This window comes from Nannospalax galili, unplaced genomic scaffold (assembly GCF_000622305.1).
Source record: "Nannospalax galili isolate Female #2095 unplaced genomic scaffold, S.galili_v1.0 scaffold366, whole genome shotgun sequence".
Classification (NCBI taxonomy): domain Eukaryota; kingdom Metazoa; phylum Chordata; class Mammalia; order Rodentia; family Spalacidae; genus Nannospalax; species Nannospalax galili.
The window spans coordinates 248,013-267,284 of NW_008355168.1; the positions used below are offsets into that span (position 1 = coordinate 248,013).

Here is a 19,272-nt window from a genome sequence, read left to right on the forward strand (position 1 = left end):
CAAACTGGGGAACAAAATTTTTTATTTTTTTTTTAAATGTGTATGAGAGCTTTGCCTGCATGTATGTAAATGCAACACATGCATGCAGTGTCCACGCAGAGGTCAAAAGAGGGTGTCGGATTCCCTGGAATTGGAGTTATAGATGGTTTTTAGCTGCTGTGTGGGTGCTGGAAACTGAACCTGGGTCCTCGGAAGAACAACAGGTGTTCTTAACTGCTGAACCATCTCTTCAGCCCTCAGTGGAGACCCAAGTTCTAGTGTCTCATTATAGGAGAATTTCTAAAGTTCTAGGGTCTCGCTAGTGCAGGAAAATTTCCTAATTTTGGTTTCTTCTCTCAAATGTCCCATGGATAGGTGGTTATGTTTATTTCTGCATAAGTACGTGGTTGTTTGATCCAGGAAAGATCCTGTTCCCTCTTTGGTTCCTCCCTTTCTTCTTTACTGGCTTGGCTTTTCACTAGATTGGCAGTCAGTTGATTACTATTTAAGTATTCAAGATTTTTCACCTTTCCCCAGTCATGTAGATTAGAAGTAGACTTCAGTCTGAGCATGTTTATCCAAGAAAATGTGTCATCTATTTAGGTTAGACTTTGAAGACAAGACTCTTAAAGCAGAACTTAATGAGAGCTACTTAAACTGAAGATGAATTGATTATTCGAAGAGTCTACTGGAAACTTTAGAAATAGAAATTGCTAGAGTAAATATATAAAGTGTATGGAGAACTCACATTAAGCTTTAATCATTGGTGCATTTGCTTTAACAGGCTCTTTCATTTTCTTTATGCATTATAGGCATTAAAAAACAATTTGTACATCATTGTATATAGTGTTAATACTAGGTCTGTGCCTGCATCCATCTGTGTTGTACACTAGGAGACATTAAAATTACTTGGTACCTTAAGATTGTACTCTCTTTTTCAGTTTGAGAATTGTCATCCTTGAGTTTGTATTTTTCTTCTTGTATTAATTAACAGCCAGTATGTATAGTCAAATTTGAAAAGAACTATCACTGATTGGTCTTTTCAGCCATACTCAAAGAGGAAATGAGGCCATCAGCAGTGTCATCTTCAAATGCAAAGGATAATGATCTTCATAATCCCTATACTCCCTTCACTAATTATTTTGCCCAGTTGAGGAAGAGCCATCATTTAGTGGACGATTATAATTTTTCATACTTACCCAGAGGATTATCATCTGTGGTCCTCAGGTTTGTGGAGTTTGTGCTTTAACAGGGCACTCAGAATGTGAAGGGAGTTAGTATTTCCTGGTATCGGTCAAGGTAGCTTTTTGAAAACTGTCTAGTGACTTTTGACACATTAAATTTATACTAAAAGTGTCAGAGTCACATTATCGGAATAAATTTTCAGTTTTTAGACCATTTCTTATTCTTTCTATTGAAATGTAATCTTTTAATGATATTTAAATTTGGTTATGCTGTATTTTTTGCAAAATTAAAGACAATTTGGGATTTTCACCAAAAGGGCGGAGTCTTAATATTGAGTCATGTTTCTAAAAGTCAGTTCATTGCTGTCCTTTTTTTGGTTAGTATATAAATAATGTTAAGGTCTTCCAACTGAAAGTTCCTTTATTCAGTTGAGGATAATACAAATAATCTGTGAGTCCTTTCTTATGTGTAGACAATCAGGATGGCTGGGATAGCAAGCAAGAAAGCGAGGAACGGCTTTTTGGGAGCCAGGAAATCATGACGGAGAAAGATATGGAATTATTTCGTGATATCCAAGAACAAGCCCTGCAGGTAAAGTTGCATATGCAAGTTGAACAGTCAAAAAATTTGAATGAATGACAAACAGAATTAATTATATAAAATATAACTTACCCATTGTGAAAATAGATGTGGTTTATGTAAATATGTAGCCCTCATAGTTATAGGAATCCTTTCAAACAAATCATAGTTGCTTTTGTTTTGCCGATAACCAACATTAAAAGAACTTTGTATTTTTTTTACTATATGAAGTAGAGTCTGTAATGTGATTAAAAAGCAAACTTCTTATAAGTAATGATTAATTTGAGATACTTTTTAAGCACTTTTGTCTTAATCCTTTATGACATATGGCAAGATAAAACATAGACAGCCCGCTAATGTGCCAGATGCTAAAGGCACCAAAGTGAATGACAGAATCCCTTCTCTCAAGAGTAGCATAGGAGAGACTTGAAATAAAAAGTTCATTCATGTGAATGTTTAATTTTGGAATGGTGTTGGGAGAATAGGGAAGGAAACGAGTACCTACCTCTCTGGAAAGGTCAGTGGATGATAGAGGGGTTTTTCTGTTTGTTTTTTAAAATCGATTTTGGGATAGGGTCATGCTCTGTAGCTCAGACTGGACTAAAACGTGGGATCCTCCTGCTCACAGATACTCTTGCCGCAGGATCCTTCTGTTTCCAGACCGAAGTGCTGGAATTAGGCTTGCTCCATCCCACCTGACTTGTTAAGAAAGCTTAGAGGACATGCAACAGTTCATCAGGATGATAGAGAATGGGGTCTCATATAATTCAGAAGGAACAGAGTGAGAATGAACAGATAAGGGAAAACATGCTGAACTGGTTTAGGACAAGAACAGAGATGTAGAGAATGACAAGTATGGTTGCAGTAGTACAGACAAGATCATATGCGTTCTCTAGATTATGCACGTTTGTTTTTTTCTTCTCCTTCTTTCACTACATAAGCCAAGTTATTCTCTTTTTATTTCGAAAGTAGGCAATTATAAGACTGATACTAGAGATCCCAGTTGTTATGAGTAAAACTCCTTTGTGTTTATCAGTATGAACACTTTTGATAAGTAAAAACAGCAACATAAATACTCAGCAAGCATTTACTCAGTATTCCACCATATATGATTAATCAAGTATTGATTGGGAGTCATATGAGCATAATTATAAGTCTTGGTTTGCTTAGTTTACCAGCCTCTGCTTTGGGCAGTTTACTTAACCTCTCAAGGCCTATTTCCTTTCCTACTAACAAGTAAAACAAGATACTGTAGATACTAGAAATCTACATGGAATTTAATGGAAACTCAAAGGGTTGACTGATTACTTTCTTCATGACTGGAAGAACTTTTTGAAGTGTTGGGTAAGATGCACACATAATGCATCTTATTCCTAATTATTATATTATTAATTGTATTATATTATTAGTCCTATTAGTATCTTATTCTTAATTACTCCCTTTATATCTAATTATTTGTATTTCCTAAAAACAAAGACATTTCTCATACATGATCATGGTCCAGTCACCCAGTGAGGAATTTACCACAAAGTACTTTTCTAAAGACTTTATTCAAAATATACTACTTGTATCTTTAATTGTTTTAGTTCCTTTTCTTGTTGCTGTGACAAAGTAACTGACAAAAACAGCTTAAGGATGTATTTTAGCTCATAATTCAAAGGTACTGTTCAGCATGGTGGCAAAAAGCAGAGGTATCTTGTTAAATTTCATCCACAATCACAGAACAGAAGATGAGTATTCATGCTAGCTTTCTTCTTTCTATTGAGTCTGGGACTCGTGGATGTCACCCACAGTTAGGGTGGCCTTCCCACCATAATTGACAATCTAGAAAAATCATTCATAGACACACCCAGGGATTTGTTCCTATGATGAATCTAAATTCCATCAAGTTAACAGTCAAAATTAACACCACACTAATGTTTGTTATAGTAAAGAACTTTTAGAATTTTATCTTAATTGCATATTATCTTATGAGCCTGGAGGAAATGAGTTTTAAAATTAAATACGTATTTAATTTTTTTTGAGACAGTGTCTTGCTATAGCACAGGCTGACCTTCAATTTGTAACTCTCCTGCCTCAGCCTCCAAGGTACTAGTTTACAGGTATGTGCCTCTGTGCCAGTGTTCCTTTTTAAATTTTTAATTGATACATAGTACATTTATTTACAGTGTTACAGTGTGACATTTTGATACATACACACATACACACACATATAAAACATAATAAACAAGCTAGAGTAATTGGATAATCTGTCATCTCGTATATTTATCATTTCTTTGTGTTAAGAACATTCAGAATCCTTCTAGCTAGCTACTTTGAAATATAAAATAAATTGCTAATGATAGTCACCCTGCTCTCTTACCACAGTAGTTACATATCTGACAACTAACTTCTCTCCATTCCCTTTTCCTTCCCTTCCCAGATTCTGATAACTCCCATTCCACCACCCTCCCCTCTCCTTTATTTTTATTATTTTTATTGTACGTTTGAGTGTATTGCTTGCATGTATGTAAGTGCACCCATGTCATGCAATGCCAGCAGAAGTCCGAAGACAGCATCATGTGGGTGCTGGGAATTGAACCCAGGTCCTCTGCAAGAGCGACCAGTGGCCTTAACCACTGAGCCATCTCTCCAGGCCCTCTCTACTTCTGTAATACCCATTTATTTAGCTTCCATGTACAAGAACACCTGCTTGTCTTTCTGTGTCTGACTTATTTCATTTAATGTACTATCCTCCAGGCTCATCCATGTTGCCAGAAATAACAGGATTTCATTATTTTTTGTGGCATTATATAACTGTACCACATTTTTCCGAAACCACTTCCTTATAGATGTGTACCTTGTTTCATTCTATATCTTGGCTGATGTGAACAGTGCTGCAATAAACGTTAGAGTGAAGATTTCTCTTTTACTGATTTTATTTATTTTGGCTGTGTACCCAATGGTGGATTGATCATATGTTCTATTTTTCTTTATTGAGGAACCTCTAGACTTTATCATAATGACTATACTGCTATACGTTTCTACCAACAATGTGTGAAAATTTCTATTTTTCTGTATTCTTACCAGCATTCATTTTTTTCCTCTGTTTCAGTAGTCATTCTTCTGGTGATAGATGGTATCTTGTGTTTTTTATTGATTTGAGCATTTTTCATAAACATTCTGGGCATTCATATCTTTTTTAGAGAAATGTCTGTTCAGATCATTTGCCCATTTTAAAATTAATTTTTCTTCTGTTGAGTTTTTTAAGCTCTTTATATTTTCTAGATACTGGTCCTTTGTTAAATATTTTCCCATATCCTATAGGTTGTCTGTTCACTTTGTCTGTTCACTTTGTCTGTTCACTTTTGCTGTGCAGAAGCTTGGTAGTTTAATATAGTATTGTTTTGGTTTTGTTTCTGAAGTTTCTTCCAAAAACTCTTCACCCATCTTAATGTCTTGAAGCATTAGCCTTAGGTTTTCTTCCAGTAGTTTCATAGTTTGAGGTCTTATGTTTAAGTATTTGGTACCTGTTGTGTTGACTATTGTATGTGGTTAGAGATAGCATTCAAATTTCACTCTTACTAAAGAATGATACGGTGAAGAACACCATTGGTAGTTTGGTAGGAATTGCATAGAATCTGTAAATTGCTTTGGGGAATACAGACCAGAAATTATTATTTTTTTGTCTGTTATTTTAGAGGGATTGGGGGTGGTTGGTTATTTTGAGACAGGGTCTCCCTGTGTAGCTCTAGCTGGCCTGGATCTATGTAGACCAGGCTAGCCTCAATCTCAGAGAGATCTGCCTGCCTCTGCCCCCTTGAGTGCTGGGATTAAAGGTGTGCACCACCATGCATGACTGGGAAATAGTTTTTATTAAAAATGTTTCCAGAAGGAAGGATCAACTGTTAAGTTCTGTAAACAGATCAAGTAAGAAGAGGACTGAACAGTAATCAAGATTTTGTACCTTGGAGCTATTTGTGAGAAACAGTTTTGATGATAGGACTTGGGGAGGTGAAAGGTAATTGCACTGGACTAAAAACAAGAGAAACCAGTTTTGTGTCTGTAGCTTGTGTTTTAAGGAGAGCAGAGAAAGAGATGGAAGTGTTAGAGATAAAGAAGATAGTTTTGTTTAAATATAAGAGGAAAAACAATTGTTTCTGTGGTCAGGGGAATGACCTAATAGGGAAACCTAAAGATATTCAAAAGAAGAGAAATTGCTGGAATGATGTCTTTGAGTAGGTGAGAAACAGTGTAATCTAATGTACAAGTGGAGACATTAACCTTGGATGAGTGTACAGATAGATTTAATAGTAGGGAAAGACAAGATGAAGTATGGGCACAGAGGTTTCTGCATATAGATGGAGCCAAGTAAATGTTCACTTCTAGTTTTTTGTGTAGTAGGAATGGAAGGCATTAACTGAAAATTAAGATGGAATGAGAAACACCTTGAGGTGACAAGAGGAAATATGAAATGACCACCTGGAAGAGTAAGAGAGTGAGAGTGGGAGTGGGAGAGCATCACAGGCCCCTTTTTGAGGTTTAATGATTATTAATTATGAATTGACATGGTTTGAAGATAATACATTATATGGAGAATTGAATTTAACAAGTGTTGAGATGTTTGTTATTGAATTGAGAGAAGCAAGGAAGTTAAGGGCATATATAAAGATGGGAATTCTGATGAAAGATTGTAGGGTCCAAGCTGGATTAAAAACAAAGGACGTGGGGCGAGTAAAAAGCTGGTAAGATCACTGATTATAGATCCTGTGGATGGAAAAGGTCTAAGTCCAGAATTCTAGATTTATCAGCATTTAATGATAAAAGAACTAACTAGCAAAGGAGCTGTCTGTCTCTAGTACAAGAAGGCTTAGAAAAGAGAGATAGGAAGTGGTTTATACTGTCAGGAGCATTTGTGGCTGTCTTGGGTATTACTCTTTAGATAGTCCACAACCCTTCCTCATAATTCTGAAGTACAAAATGCTGAAAACTTTTAAATATAGTAAAGTATAACACCAAAATTTATCATGCTAACTCTTTTTAGATGTATAGTTCAGTGGGTTCAATGTGTTCATGGTACATTTTGTTTACTCATCTGTTAATGGACACTTGGGCTGTTTTGACCTTTTGTCTGCTATAAATAGTACTGCTGTGAGCACTGATGTACAGACATCTTGAGTACCTGCTTTCAGTTCCTAGGAGTGTATTCCTATATGGAGACAAGATCTCAAGTAGCTTAGGGTTAGCTTAACTCATTATGTATGTAGCTAAGGCTGGTCTTGAATCCTGATCTTCCTGCCCCTACCTCCCCAGTGCTGGGATTACAAACCTGTGGCACTATCCTCAGTTTAAGTTATGATTTTTTTAAATGTATATGCAAATTTTTGGAATCCACACTATTAATTAGTTGAATGCTAACTGTATTCTTCCTCTCACCTCTACTGTTCAGGGTCTTTATGGCTCACTCTCACTGTTCTACCTTGATATTTTGCCTCCTGCACTCTGAGCATGATTTTGTTCATAAAGTAGGTGATGTGGTTTTCCCTACTTTGAGGGATGAATGGTAGAGACTGAATAAAACTTAGATTCTGACACAAAGGATGCTCCATAAATTCCATTCTCCATATTTTCCTTAGGTCATACTTTCTCCAGCTTGGGGTATGTGAGTTCATTTTTGCATACCTCTTTCATCAAGTCACTTTTAATTCCCAATGAATGGAATTGCTTACTATGGTCTTTCTGTGGGAAAACTTTCAAATACCAGAAAGACATCTCCCCACATTTCCGTTTAGAACTGACAAGGGTGCCTTGTCACCCCAAGATGCCCCACACCCACCCCAGTGGAAAAGGAAGGTAGGTCCAGGAGGGAGCTGAGTGGAGAGACGGGGAAGGATAGGGTACCGGTCCAGAGTTGGGGTCACTACAGGAGTTGCCTCCATAGATTAGAAATTAGAATTAGGTCATTTAGTGGAAGCTGAGTGTTTTATAGAAGAAGAATAATCTGATAGTGCTGTGTTTCATTATCTAGAAATAGGTATATTTAAACTTTTCTTTTCATATACCCCCTCGGTGATTTTAGATTAAGAGGCCAATTTTAGCTAGAAATGTATGTTGTGTTTTAAATTTAGTGTATTACAAGAAGGCGGCCATAGAGTAGCAAAATTTGTGTTGAAAGTTAAAACTACAATTGTTATTTCCCAGCCCAGTGCCCCTTGCAGTGAACAAAATAAGCCTGGTTTTTTTTTCACTTTTAAAAATACACATTACATTGGAACTGGAGAGATGGCTCAGTAGTTAAGCGCACTGACTGCTCTTACAGAGGACCCAGGGTAGGTTCCCAGCACCCATGTGGTGGCTGACAACCATCCATAACTCCAGTTCCAGGGGATCTGACACCCTCTTCTGACCTCTGCAGGCATTGCATGACATGGGTGCACTCACATACATGCAGGCAAAACTCTCATAAACATAAAATAAAAATAATAAATAAAACATTTTTTAAAAATACACTATATATATGCATGTGTTTATATTGCTCTAGATTATATTAGATACCTGCTACTTAAAAGGTTGCAGGTTTAATGGATAAGCATTTTGGCTGACTCTTTTTTAAGTGACTTCAAAAGGTGATCTTGTAATTCATTAATTGATTGGGCAGGACTTGGGTGAGTGTGTGAGGTGTACAGTTGCTTCTTTCTCATGTAGAGCTTTGTTGACTTTAAATCTGAGTGGAAACTCCTTTCCTCTGCAGCGGCTGCACAGGGGAGTTGTGGGTGGCAGAGTACACAATGCGCATGAGCACATATGCCAGAGCATCGCGCAGTGAGAGGTGAAGGTGTGTGGGAGGAAGGGAATCTTCCACAAATCTTGCTCTGTATAGACTCTAAGCTGTGGTATGATGTGCAAACAACTGTACTGGAACTGGATCTCCACATTCACATTGGGCATTCGCCTAGAGGATCACCGAGCAACTGACAGGAGGAATCTCCCATGGCAGGTAGCACTACAGCAGGTGCCTGATTTAGCCTTTGTACACCTATTTAATCCAGACCTCAGGAAGGTAGATTTGGGTTCTGGTATTTGGTTATTCTGATGTTTTCCAGTACAACTACTACTGTTGTAAGCTCGAAAGATCTGTGAAAATACCCTGCTTTGTAAGTTAGAATACTTGATTCTAGAATGTAGTTTAAAGAAAATCCTTTTAAAACCTTTTATATAAAGTTGTATTTTGTTTTTTTAAAAATGAAAAAATCCTGTTTTAACCCTATCTGGTGTATTTGTGTATTGTTTTACATTTGGAGGAGCCCTGGTACTCTCTGGTGTTACAATACATTTTACTAGCTAGTGGAAGATGATCATCTTTTGTTTTAAGGTGTCTGAAGAAGAGCTTGAGGTTTCTTTTGGCTGTATTCCAGCGTGAAACCTGAGATAAGTCCCTTGGCCTTTGTGAAAGGAGGGAATTGGGAAGAAGGGAGGATTCTCAAATGAGTGTGCTGAAGAGGCTTCTCTCTTACTAATGAATTTCTGTCAAACAATGAATGAAAGTCTTTGGTCTTTTTAGTTTTGTTTTAGTATCTCAGTTTTTTAAAGCTTAATGTTGAAGGATAACTTTGTTCTTTTGATGAAGAGTTATTAATACATATGGTCAAGCTAAGTTGTAGCTCTGTCTTTTTCATAGACCAGTTGATATTTATAAAACATCCATGATAAATGCACATACATAAACATGAATCTGTTGCTAAGTTGTATGCAGAATGAATCACATTGCCTTTGAATTTAATGTTTTAAAACCTGAACTTTAGCTGCAGCTTGTATTGCTGGTTTAGAAGACAAGCAAGCCGTAAGGTTTTAAATACTTCTCTTTCCATCGGTAGTACAGTTTAGATTGTTATAGGAGTGAGGGGACCATCAAGCCTGTTCTATAAACTGAAGGACAAAAGAAATGGCCCATGTTAAACCAAGTATGACTTTGTTCAGTCAGGTCTGTGCAGAGCTACTGATGAAGAGATCCTCATGTGTGGTGTGAATCAAAGAATTTCTTGGCACTTGTTTGTCCTGTTCTTTTTATGTTCTTAAATATGTTCTTCGGGCTGGAGAGTTGGCTCAACAGTTAAGAGCACTGGCTCCTCTTGCAGAGGACCCAGGTTTGATCCCCAGCACCAATATGGAGGCTAACAAGTGTCCATAACTCCAGTTCCAGGGGATCCAACGCCCTCTTCTGACCACTGTGGGCATTGCACAACACGGGTGCACTTACATGCAGGCAATACACTCAAACACATAAAATAAAAATAATAAAATATTTTAAATATGTACTTTCCCAAGTCATAAAACTGTTTTCTATGTATTTGCGTGATCAGGAGGTTGTTTCCTTCATTGCTAGCTGGGGCGAATATACAACACTTTAAATCTTATGTTACCATATTTAATTGAACTAATTTGTGTAATAATTCTCTTGACTGCACAGAAAGTTGGAGTTACTGGCCCCCCTGACCCACAAGTCCGCTGTCCCTCTATCATTGAGTTTGGGAAGTATGAAATTCACACCTGGTACTCCTCTCCGTATCCTCAAGAATACTCAAGGTATGTTTTGAGAGCCATTTGCTTTAGTTTTTAAAAATCTCCTAAGACTCTAGAACTAGAAGGTATCTGATGGTGTTTCACCCAGTTCATCTTTTCATTTTTGAGGAAGATAAAAGCTTTTAAATAAATGTCTGTTATAGCAGCATGGCAGCCACTTCATTCTAGCTGGCTTTAAATTTCCCCATCTTTAACTCATCCAAAAGCTGTTGTTTAGAATTAGAAACCTTGGGGCTGGAGAGATGGCTCAGTGGTTAAGAACACTGACTGCTTTTGCAGAGGACCCAGGTTTCAGTTCCCAGAACCCACATGATGGCTGACAAACATCCGTAACTCCAGTTCTAAGGGATCTGACACCCTCGTCTGACCTCTGTGGGCATTGCATGACATGAGTGCGCTTACATACATGCACGCAAAACACTCATACATTTAAAATAAAATAACAAAATATTTTAAAATCAGAAACCTTACTAAGCTAACACTGTGGTATTATCTTTAAGGCAATATCATGGAATAATAAGTTTGTTAAGAGAAGGTTAAATTATATGTATTACCCACTTATATATGTTTGAATGTGCACATACATGCTAAAAGAAGGCAAGAAATTAATCAACTACCTACAGAATGCTGGTGCTCAAGATAACTCATCCTTGAGAGTTTTAAATAGGTATGGTCTTGTATGATTAAAAAGAAATAGGCTGAATATATATTTTCTTCATGAAGTTTTAAACAAGTTATTATCATTTAATATTTTTATTGCTTTTTTATGTGTGTATGTTTGCCGTGGCACACATGTGGAAATCAGTGGACAATTCATGGGAGTTAGTTCTGTCCTTCTACCATCTGGGTACTAAGGATCAAACCCAGGTCATCAGGCTTGGCAGCAAGCACCTTTCTTTACCTGCTGAGCTGTCTCATTGACCCCTGTTATCTTTTTTAAGCAAGCTCTTTACAAGCTGTGCACATTTTAAGTGTACTCCAGATAGAAAATAAAGCTGGTTTAATCTGTCAGCTATTCAACCATTGTGATACAGATAAATTGAAACCATATTAGCCTTGACTCAAGGGAGTAATGGAAATAGAGACCCAGCCTCAGTACTTAAACTGAGGACTGCTGTCTTTTAAGACATTAAAAGTAGTCATTGAAATTGCTGCTTTGTATTCTGATAAAATTATTTACTAAAACCAGTTGTGATGGAGCTGGTTCATTAAATGAGTAAAATACTGCCAGCAAAAAATAAATAACCAAAAGTAAAATGAGAATTATAATAAAAAGAAGAACAGGATAGGAACTGTACAGTCAACTTCTTAGAGCAAATTTTTAGACATTTCCTTAGTCACTCTCTGGTAGAAATATTCAGCAATGTCATAGTGTCTTTAGTAATAGTGGATTTTTTTTCTGTCCTTATTTTTATTCTCTTAGTTACATTTTAAAAATTGTATCTATTTAAATGAGTTTGGTGGTTTTTACTTCTGAGTTCTTTTTGAGTTGAGTAAAATACTTAAAGATTTTTTTTTCTTCTTTTTTCGTGTTTGTGGTGTATGTGCCTATATATATGCATGTTTACATGTACGAAGGCACTCATGTGTACGTAGGTGTGTGTGCATGTGGAAGCCCAAGGTTGATGTTGGGAGTCTTGCTGCATCACTCTTCCATACTTCTAGCCTTAATTTTGGTAATCCCCACTTACTGTTTTATACTAAATTGCTTCTAGATTATTTTCTTGTTATTAAAGATTTTAAATGCTTTTTAAACAAATTCCAAATCCCAAAGCATCTAAAACATTAGAGCAAATGAAAAAGAAATGATCATAAAGAAAACATTTGGGGGAAGTAAGATTATGCTTTAGGGCTTGTCCTATAATAGCCAAGTATTTATATATCCCTAAGTAATCTTTCCTTGATTCAAACAAGCAGGTAAACCAAAGTAAAACAAGAGCAGTGAATTTCCCTAGATGGGTCAAGACAGATATTTACATCTCAGGCTGGGGTGGTCTGCACTCAGAACTTTGCTTCACAATTCTTTCTTTGCCGTGAGGTCATTTTGAGGTCTTGGTTAGGCCGATTGCCACATAGTAAAGTAGCTTAAGAAATTTCCTCTGTTTTTTTCATTCTTTTCTTGTCTTGATGTAATATGTAGCTTTGAGACTGTTACTAGAGCCAGATTAATTACTAGACTGTTACTAGAACCAGTAATCCCAGTTATTGAAGAACCCAAACACAATCTTTAATATTTTGACTATTCAACGACGAGCTAAAATGGATGAAAGGAGAATAAAAATTCTGATCATAAATTACAGCAAGTATAATTACTATTTATTAAGAACTCGGTAACCTACTATATATCCCTGGACTAATTCTGTGAGTTGAAGATTTCTATCTTCTTTTGCAGACCAGGGTCCAGCAAGCGTATTCAAGACAGTATAGTTAGTATTTGACAGAAGTAGAGTGGGAGCCCATTTCTGAATGAAACACATAGCCATAACCTCTATCTGCTGAGTGGCCACTGCATATGGCATACATAACTTCACTTGTACCTTTGTCTTTGATTAAAGAAATATTTGTAATGTTAAAATTTCACTTTGAGTTGAGTTATTACAAAAGTCTGTTGTCCCAGTCAGTATTGAAAAACCAGAGGTACTATAGGAACTCCTGGGAATGATATTTAAGGGAGTTGACATGTAGCTGCAGCACGGCCCTGATTTCACAGGGTACAGCGTTTTGGCAGATTCTAGAGTATACTTCAGTATGGAAACCGTATCTCACGGTGTAACTGAACAAAGTCATGAAGGTGTTGTCAGGAAGAAGAGCACCATGCCAGGGCTACAGAGCAAGCCTGGCCAGTCTGGGCTACAGTGGGACCCTGCTGCAAATGAACAGTGAAAGAGAAAAGGAAGAACAGAAAGCAGCCTCAGCAAAGATGGTTGATCGTTAGCAGAAGCGGTGTCTAGTCTCTACCACTGCATTTTATTTCATGCTACTTTTTTCTGTATAGTATAATTTTTTCAGACTACATCTATTTGTACTTTATTAAAAGAAGTGATCTGTTTTTCTTTTTCTTTTTCCACCCCCCCGCCACACAAGGCAGTTCCCTTTAGATTAGCAATGTCATCCCAATGGGCATAGTTGTAATAGGTGCTTTTAAAATGTTTTCAACAAGAAATAGATTAGAATAAAGTAGATCATCATGTGTTCTCTTGTTCTCTTATTTTCCATGTAGTAATTTTTTTTTTGTCAGTAAAATGCTTTATAATCTACATCTTGGAATGGTAATGGCATGAAGATATCGTTTATCAGATAAGAATTGACCATAATTTTCTCAAGAGATTTTATTTTTCTACCTGAGCCTCTGTTGAGCTATTTAGCATAAACTGTACTTTATTTTCGTGTCTTCATGCTGAGACCTAAAACCGTTGGATTGGATGATCTTAAAGTTAGCATTTATCTTTATGATAGTGTAGAAAGCCGAGGTGGCTTGGCACTTTTTTATTGTTTAATTTTTCTTTTTAAATGTTTTTTGTTTGGTTGGTTTTTGGTTTTGTTGTTGTTGTTGTTGTTTTTTGACAGGGTCGCCCTAGTCACAGCCCAGCTGGAAGTCAGGATGTGAACCACCTGCCTCTGCCTCTCGAGGGCTGGAATTAAAGGCACACACCACCACGCACAGTGTTTTTAAGTGTCTTTTAATATATTTTATTTAGTATTTTTATTTTATGTGTATGAATGTATTGACTGCATGTACGTGAATGCACCCGTGTCATGCAGTACTGCAGAGGTCAGAAGAGGACTTCAGATTCCCCTGGAACTGGGGTTAAGAACAGTTCGTAGCCACCACGTGGGTGCTGAGAATGGAACCCGGGTTCTCTGCAAGAGCAGTCAGTGCTCTTAACTGCTGAGCCATTTCTCCAGCCCCTTAAATGTTTTTTAAAAGCAGAAAAATTGTTTAAGCTTCCCAGACTCACAGTTTAGGAAGTATTTACTTATAATAGCCCTCAGAGTAAAACTCTCAGGTAATTCACTTCTGCATCTTTATATTTGACAATGAAAATAGCTCATTAAGAATTTAGCATAGATAAGTAGTAGAAAGTTGGGAAGAGGGTGCTGTTGTTTCACTTTGCTTTTAAGAAGAAATCATTCAAAATCCAGATATTCAGCAAGACAATCAGGTAGTTGTGGGACACCTTTAAGACTTAGTTTAATATTTAGTGCCCACATGGGGCAGGCAATTAATATTTACAATGGGCTCTTTCATTTTGATATTTGTAGTTCTGGTGGTTGAGAGAGGAACAGCTATTTATCTTGCTACCTTTCCTCTAGATAGTACAATTGAGGTAGGATGCAAAGGAGATGGTTGCCACAGCCTCAGGGTACATTTTTCTGTCTTGCTCTTACTTCCTGCCTCCTGATTACCCAGTCTCTGTCACTATTTTTTCACTTTTTAATTTTGGAATAATTTTGTACATTGCTATAATTTCTGGTTATGTTGATATAGCTAATATTAAAGATTTGGGGAAACAATAATACATACTACAAACATTGAGAAATTTTTTACCATAACAGTTTGTTGGAAGCTTTCAGTTTATGGAGTGGCAGTTTTAAAAGTAAGATGTAAGGTTAATTACATGAGAGTTAATGCACGTTTTGAATCCTCAAGGGAGAAAAAAAAAGTAATCACTTGGCTTTTCCCTCTTTGAGCATAAAATACTTAGTGCATACAGGTGTTACGTAAATGCCCCTCAGGAAAGGCTTTAGAGTAGAATGTTAGATGTTTCTGATAAATGGTAATTATGTTTCAAAAGCTGTTTGCAGAATGGGAACTTGAGAAAATCATTGTAATTCTTACTCTTTAATAAATCAAACATTTTTTGTATATGTCAATCTACTTTGAAAATACTGTTTTCAGTAATTCTAAGGTAATCTTTTCAACATAAGTGTCTAAAGTGATAGCAGCAAAATCAGTGAGGATTTTTTCTTTTTCTCATTTCAGTGAGTATAGTACATGACAAAGTAATTTATTTGAATCATGTTCTGTCATTTTACTGTGCGGTATTTTTGCACATGTAATTTTGAATGATGGTATCAGATCTCAGATTATCAAAGCATGGCATTTCTGGATACATGTCAGGACACACAGAAGCCTGATTTATTTATGCTAAAGAGATATGTTATATGCATATTATAGGAGAAGAACCTGTGGTCATATAGAGGCACACTACAATAGGAGTGATAGCTGTTAATTTTTACTTGCCTTATTGGTTTTTGCTTGTGCTACTGGGGATTGAACCCAGCACTATTTTGTGTATGGTAGGCGAGCCCTCCACCACTGAGCTATGTATGTATCGTTAGCCCTATTTTACTTTTTCTTTTTTTCTGGAGTGTGTGTTGTGTATGTGTGTGTTTTCATTTTTTGAGACAGTCTCTTGCTAATTTGTGATCCTATTGCCTGAGCATCTTTAATACCTTATTATCTGGCCTAATCACTTAATTTTATTGCCGTACTCCTCCTAGAGGTGATACTATAAGGATCAAGTTGTAGTAAACTACAACTGCTATAATTGCAAGGCTAGTAAATAAATATAAATTAACAACTGAGAAGAAAACATCTGAAAGAATTTTAGGCCTTCATTTTCACTTGTTGAATAATAAACTCTTTAAAACATTTTTCAAATTTGTTAATGTGTCTGTAATGTGTCTGCATGTCATGGCGAATGTAGAGGTCAGAAGACAACTTTGGGAGTTGTTTCTCCTTCCACCTTGTTAAGGCTGGGGTCTGTCTTGTTTCTGCCGATGGCTCTGCTAGTTGGCTTACGAGCTTCTGAGCAGTTCTCTTGTCTTCCTGTAGGAGTGCTGAGATTACAGATAAAAGCCACAGCATCCCAATAGCCTTTTCTTCATTTTTTTTGTTTTCCTCTTTTTTTTTTTTCTCTTTGTCTTTTTGTGACCCCCTCCCCACACACACACAAACACACCTTCCCTCTGCTTTTTATGGGTTCAGGAGATTGAATTCAGCTCATCAGACATGGACAGCCATCTCATCAGTTCAGAATAATAAACTTGTTTGTGGGGTTTTTGATTTGTTTTGTTCTTGAGTCAGGATCTTACTATGTAGCCCTGGCTGGCCTCAAACTCACAGAGATCTGCCTCCCAAGTGCTGGGATTAAGCACATGCTCTCCATGACCACACACAACTCTGAATGATAAACTTTGACTAACAAGATTTCATACAGTGTTTTATTGTTACTGAAATACAAAAAGTTAGAGTCATGAAAGTTTGAAGAGCTATAAAATTTAAATCCCTATTTTAATTATCATTTACAGGCTGCCTAAATTGTATCTTTGTGAATTCTGTCTAAAATATATGAAAAGTAGAACTATTCTTCAGCAGCACATGAAGAAATGTGGTTGGTTCCATCCTCCTGCCAATGAGATTTACCGAAAGAATAATATTTCTGTCTTTGAGGTAAGATAGACGTCTAGTACCTATTGCTCTGACCATTCCAAAAACAGCATCTGACTGTGGTACGGGACTGATTGGGAGATGTTTTACTGTTGTTTACTCACTACTGAGCCAGATAACTCATGGATATGAGGAGAATGAGGCCAGTCCAAATGGTACCAAGTTCATAAGCTTGACCTTAAAGAAATCTATTTCATTGACTCAAAACATCACTCATAATATAACTAGTTTTTATACCACTGAAAAGGAACAAAAGGCTGCTAATTAATCATTTTTAAGTTTCCATTTAAGAAAGTGCCATGCAGTATTTGCTTATCCTAAGATATGACCAAAACTGATCTCAGAATCTGTGAAATAGAGCATTTGAAGGATTTCTAAGCCAGACATATTAGCTCATGCCTATAATCTCAGGATGCTGGGGCAGGAGGATTGCCATGAATTTGAGGCCAAGCTTGGATACACAATGAGTTCCAGGCCAGCCTGGGCTACAGTCTCGAGGGTAGTGCCAAAACAGCAGTAATAAAAATGTTTCTGTTATTCAAAGTATCTTACCGAGATATGTTTACTAGCATTAGTAAGCCTTAATACGGTGATATGATGACATGAGTTATAGTAGGTCTGTGATTTTGTGTTGCCATTAGTAGTGGTCTTTAACTTCTTGATCATCAGTTCTATGGTTTGAGTGCCAAATACTGAATACTTAAATTTTGGGTCCTCTTAATTAATGTGGTGATAGAATTTCAGACTGGACCCACTCAGTCTCTTACTTTATCTTTCCTTCAACCATTTATTTCATCATTAGAGGGGAGCTCTTTACTGGGAGTCAGGAACATCAGGTGTGTTATACAATATCATTTAGAATACAGAACAACAAATTACTTCTCAACCTTAGCATGTATTCATAGGTTTATCTTCCTTAAGAAGTCATATTAAAGTATTAATATCAGTGAGGAAGTTCAGTTAGTGTGGTAGTATCTTGGGAGCTAGTGTAAGGATCCATTAGCATTTTCATAAAAGACCAAGCTTCAATTCTGTGTGTTGCTCCTGGTCTCCCTTGCAAAGTACTTAGCTAGGACACTGCCTGGCCCTTCTCAGTGTCAGTGTTACCACTCCCTTGGGCAATTTGTCTGGGGCTAGGCCTGATGGCAGGAGGCAGACAGCACTCTTATCAGGCTGCTATTGGAATTGTCAATCATGTCTCACCTAGTAAGGAGATTTTAGAAGCAGTTGTATTTAGATCTTTTGCTGAATTAAATACTTTTGAAAATGAAGCTTGCCATCTGAAGTATTTCAGAAGTTAATCATTATATAAAAGCAAAAATGCTACTTCAAATCTATGTTATTCCCCCCTCTTTATCTATTTGTGCTTTTTGAAGTATAGGGTTTTATGTATTTGGTCATCTTAAAACAGTAAACACAATCATACTGCCATTTCAAAGGCTGGCTCCTGTGTGCTCTGATCTCTTTTCTTAGGCTAGGCTGAAAGTACCTAGTAATGCTTTTTTTTTTTGTCTTTTTGAGACAGGGTCTCTCTGTAGCCCCAGCTGTCCTAGAACTCACTATGTAGACCAGGCTGGCCTTGAACTCACAGATCCGTCTGCCTCTGCCTCCCGAGTGCTCGAATCAAAGGTGTGTGCCACCATACCCAGCTTTAGTAAAGTTTTTTCTTTTTTTTTTTTTAGCAGATATGCATTACCCTAGAACCAGAGGACATTCTATTTGACCACTTTGTTTTATTTGTTTGTTTCTTTTAGGTGGATGGGAATGTGAGTACAATTTATTGTCAAAACCTTTGTCTTTTGGCAAAGTTGTTTCTTGACCACAAAACACTCTATTATGATGTGGAGCCATTTCTTTTTTATGTACTAACACAGAATGATGTCAAGGGCTGCCACCTTGTTGGCTACTTTTCTAAAGTAAGTATATCAGTTTAAAGTTTGAATTCATATGGAAATCTGGAATAATCTTTGCTGGTTCTCAGTAGGAAGGAGTCACAACAGAATATAAAACCTTGTAGGTATCTTTTAGCTTTTTCAGAAAGGAAATAGAAGGAACATTGAGAAACTTATCAATATCAACTGCTCAAAGGTGCCTAGTAACATTCAACAAACTATATCCTCCCAGGGAAAATAGCTTCTGGTAATACTCAAGAGGAAAAGTTTTAAAATGACTTCTAATCCCATGGTGATAATAGCTAGGACTTGTGAAATAAACACAGTCATTACCGCACTGAGTTCTTTCCCAACTTAAATGTTCTGTTCCTAATTTGGATTTTTAGGCATAGCAATAGGATACCTTCTTCTCTACCCTTGGTGATAGTTTCTAGGCAAGCAACAGGATAGATGTATTCTAAAGCAAACCCATGGTTAAAAAAAAAAAAAAAATGTCAAAGCTAAGTATCCCTCAGTGTTTACCCTCCTTTTCTTCATTAGTAACAGAATCTCAGAGTTTCAGAAAGGCAATGACTATCTGAAATAAATACCACCTTTCCCAGCCTTCTCCCCTACTATATGACT

The 19,272-nt window shown here is 36.8% G+C and overlaps 1 protein-coding gene across 5 annotated transcripts in view; it reads left to right on the plus strand.

The window, feature by feature from the left end:
• Kat6a (lysine acetyltransferase 6A) overlaps positions 1–19,272 on the plus strand; it is a 116,691-nt gene that overhangs the window by 75,646 nt on the left and 21,773 nt on the right. For 4 of the 5 annotated variants that reach the window (XM_017802972.2, XM_029555651.1, XM_029555650.1 and 1 more), the window contains 4 exons: positions 1,637–1,755; positions 10,190–10,305; positions 16,618–16,759; positions 18,511–18,672. In XM_017802972.2, the coding sequence (XP_017658461.1) occupies positions 1,637–1,755; positions 10,190–10,305; positions 16,618–16,759; positions 18,511–18,672 (539 nt within the window). The remainder of the gene's footprint in view (positions 1–1,636; positions 1,756–10,189; positions 10,306–16,617; positions 16,760–18,510; positions 18,673–19,272) is intronic. The other variant, XM_029555652.1, reaches the window with a different exon arrangement.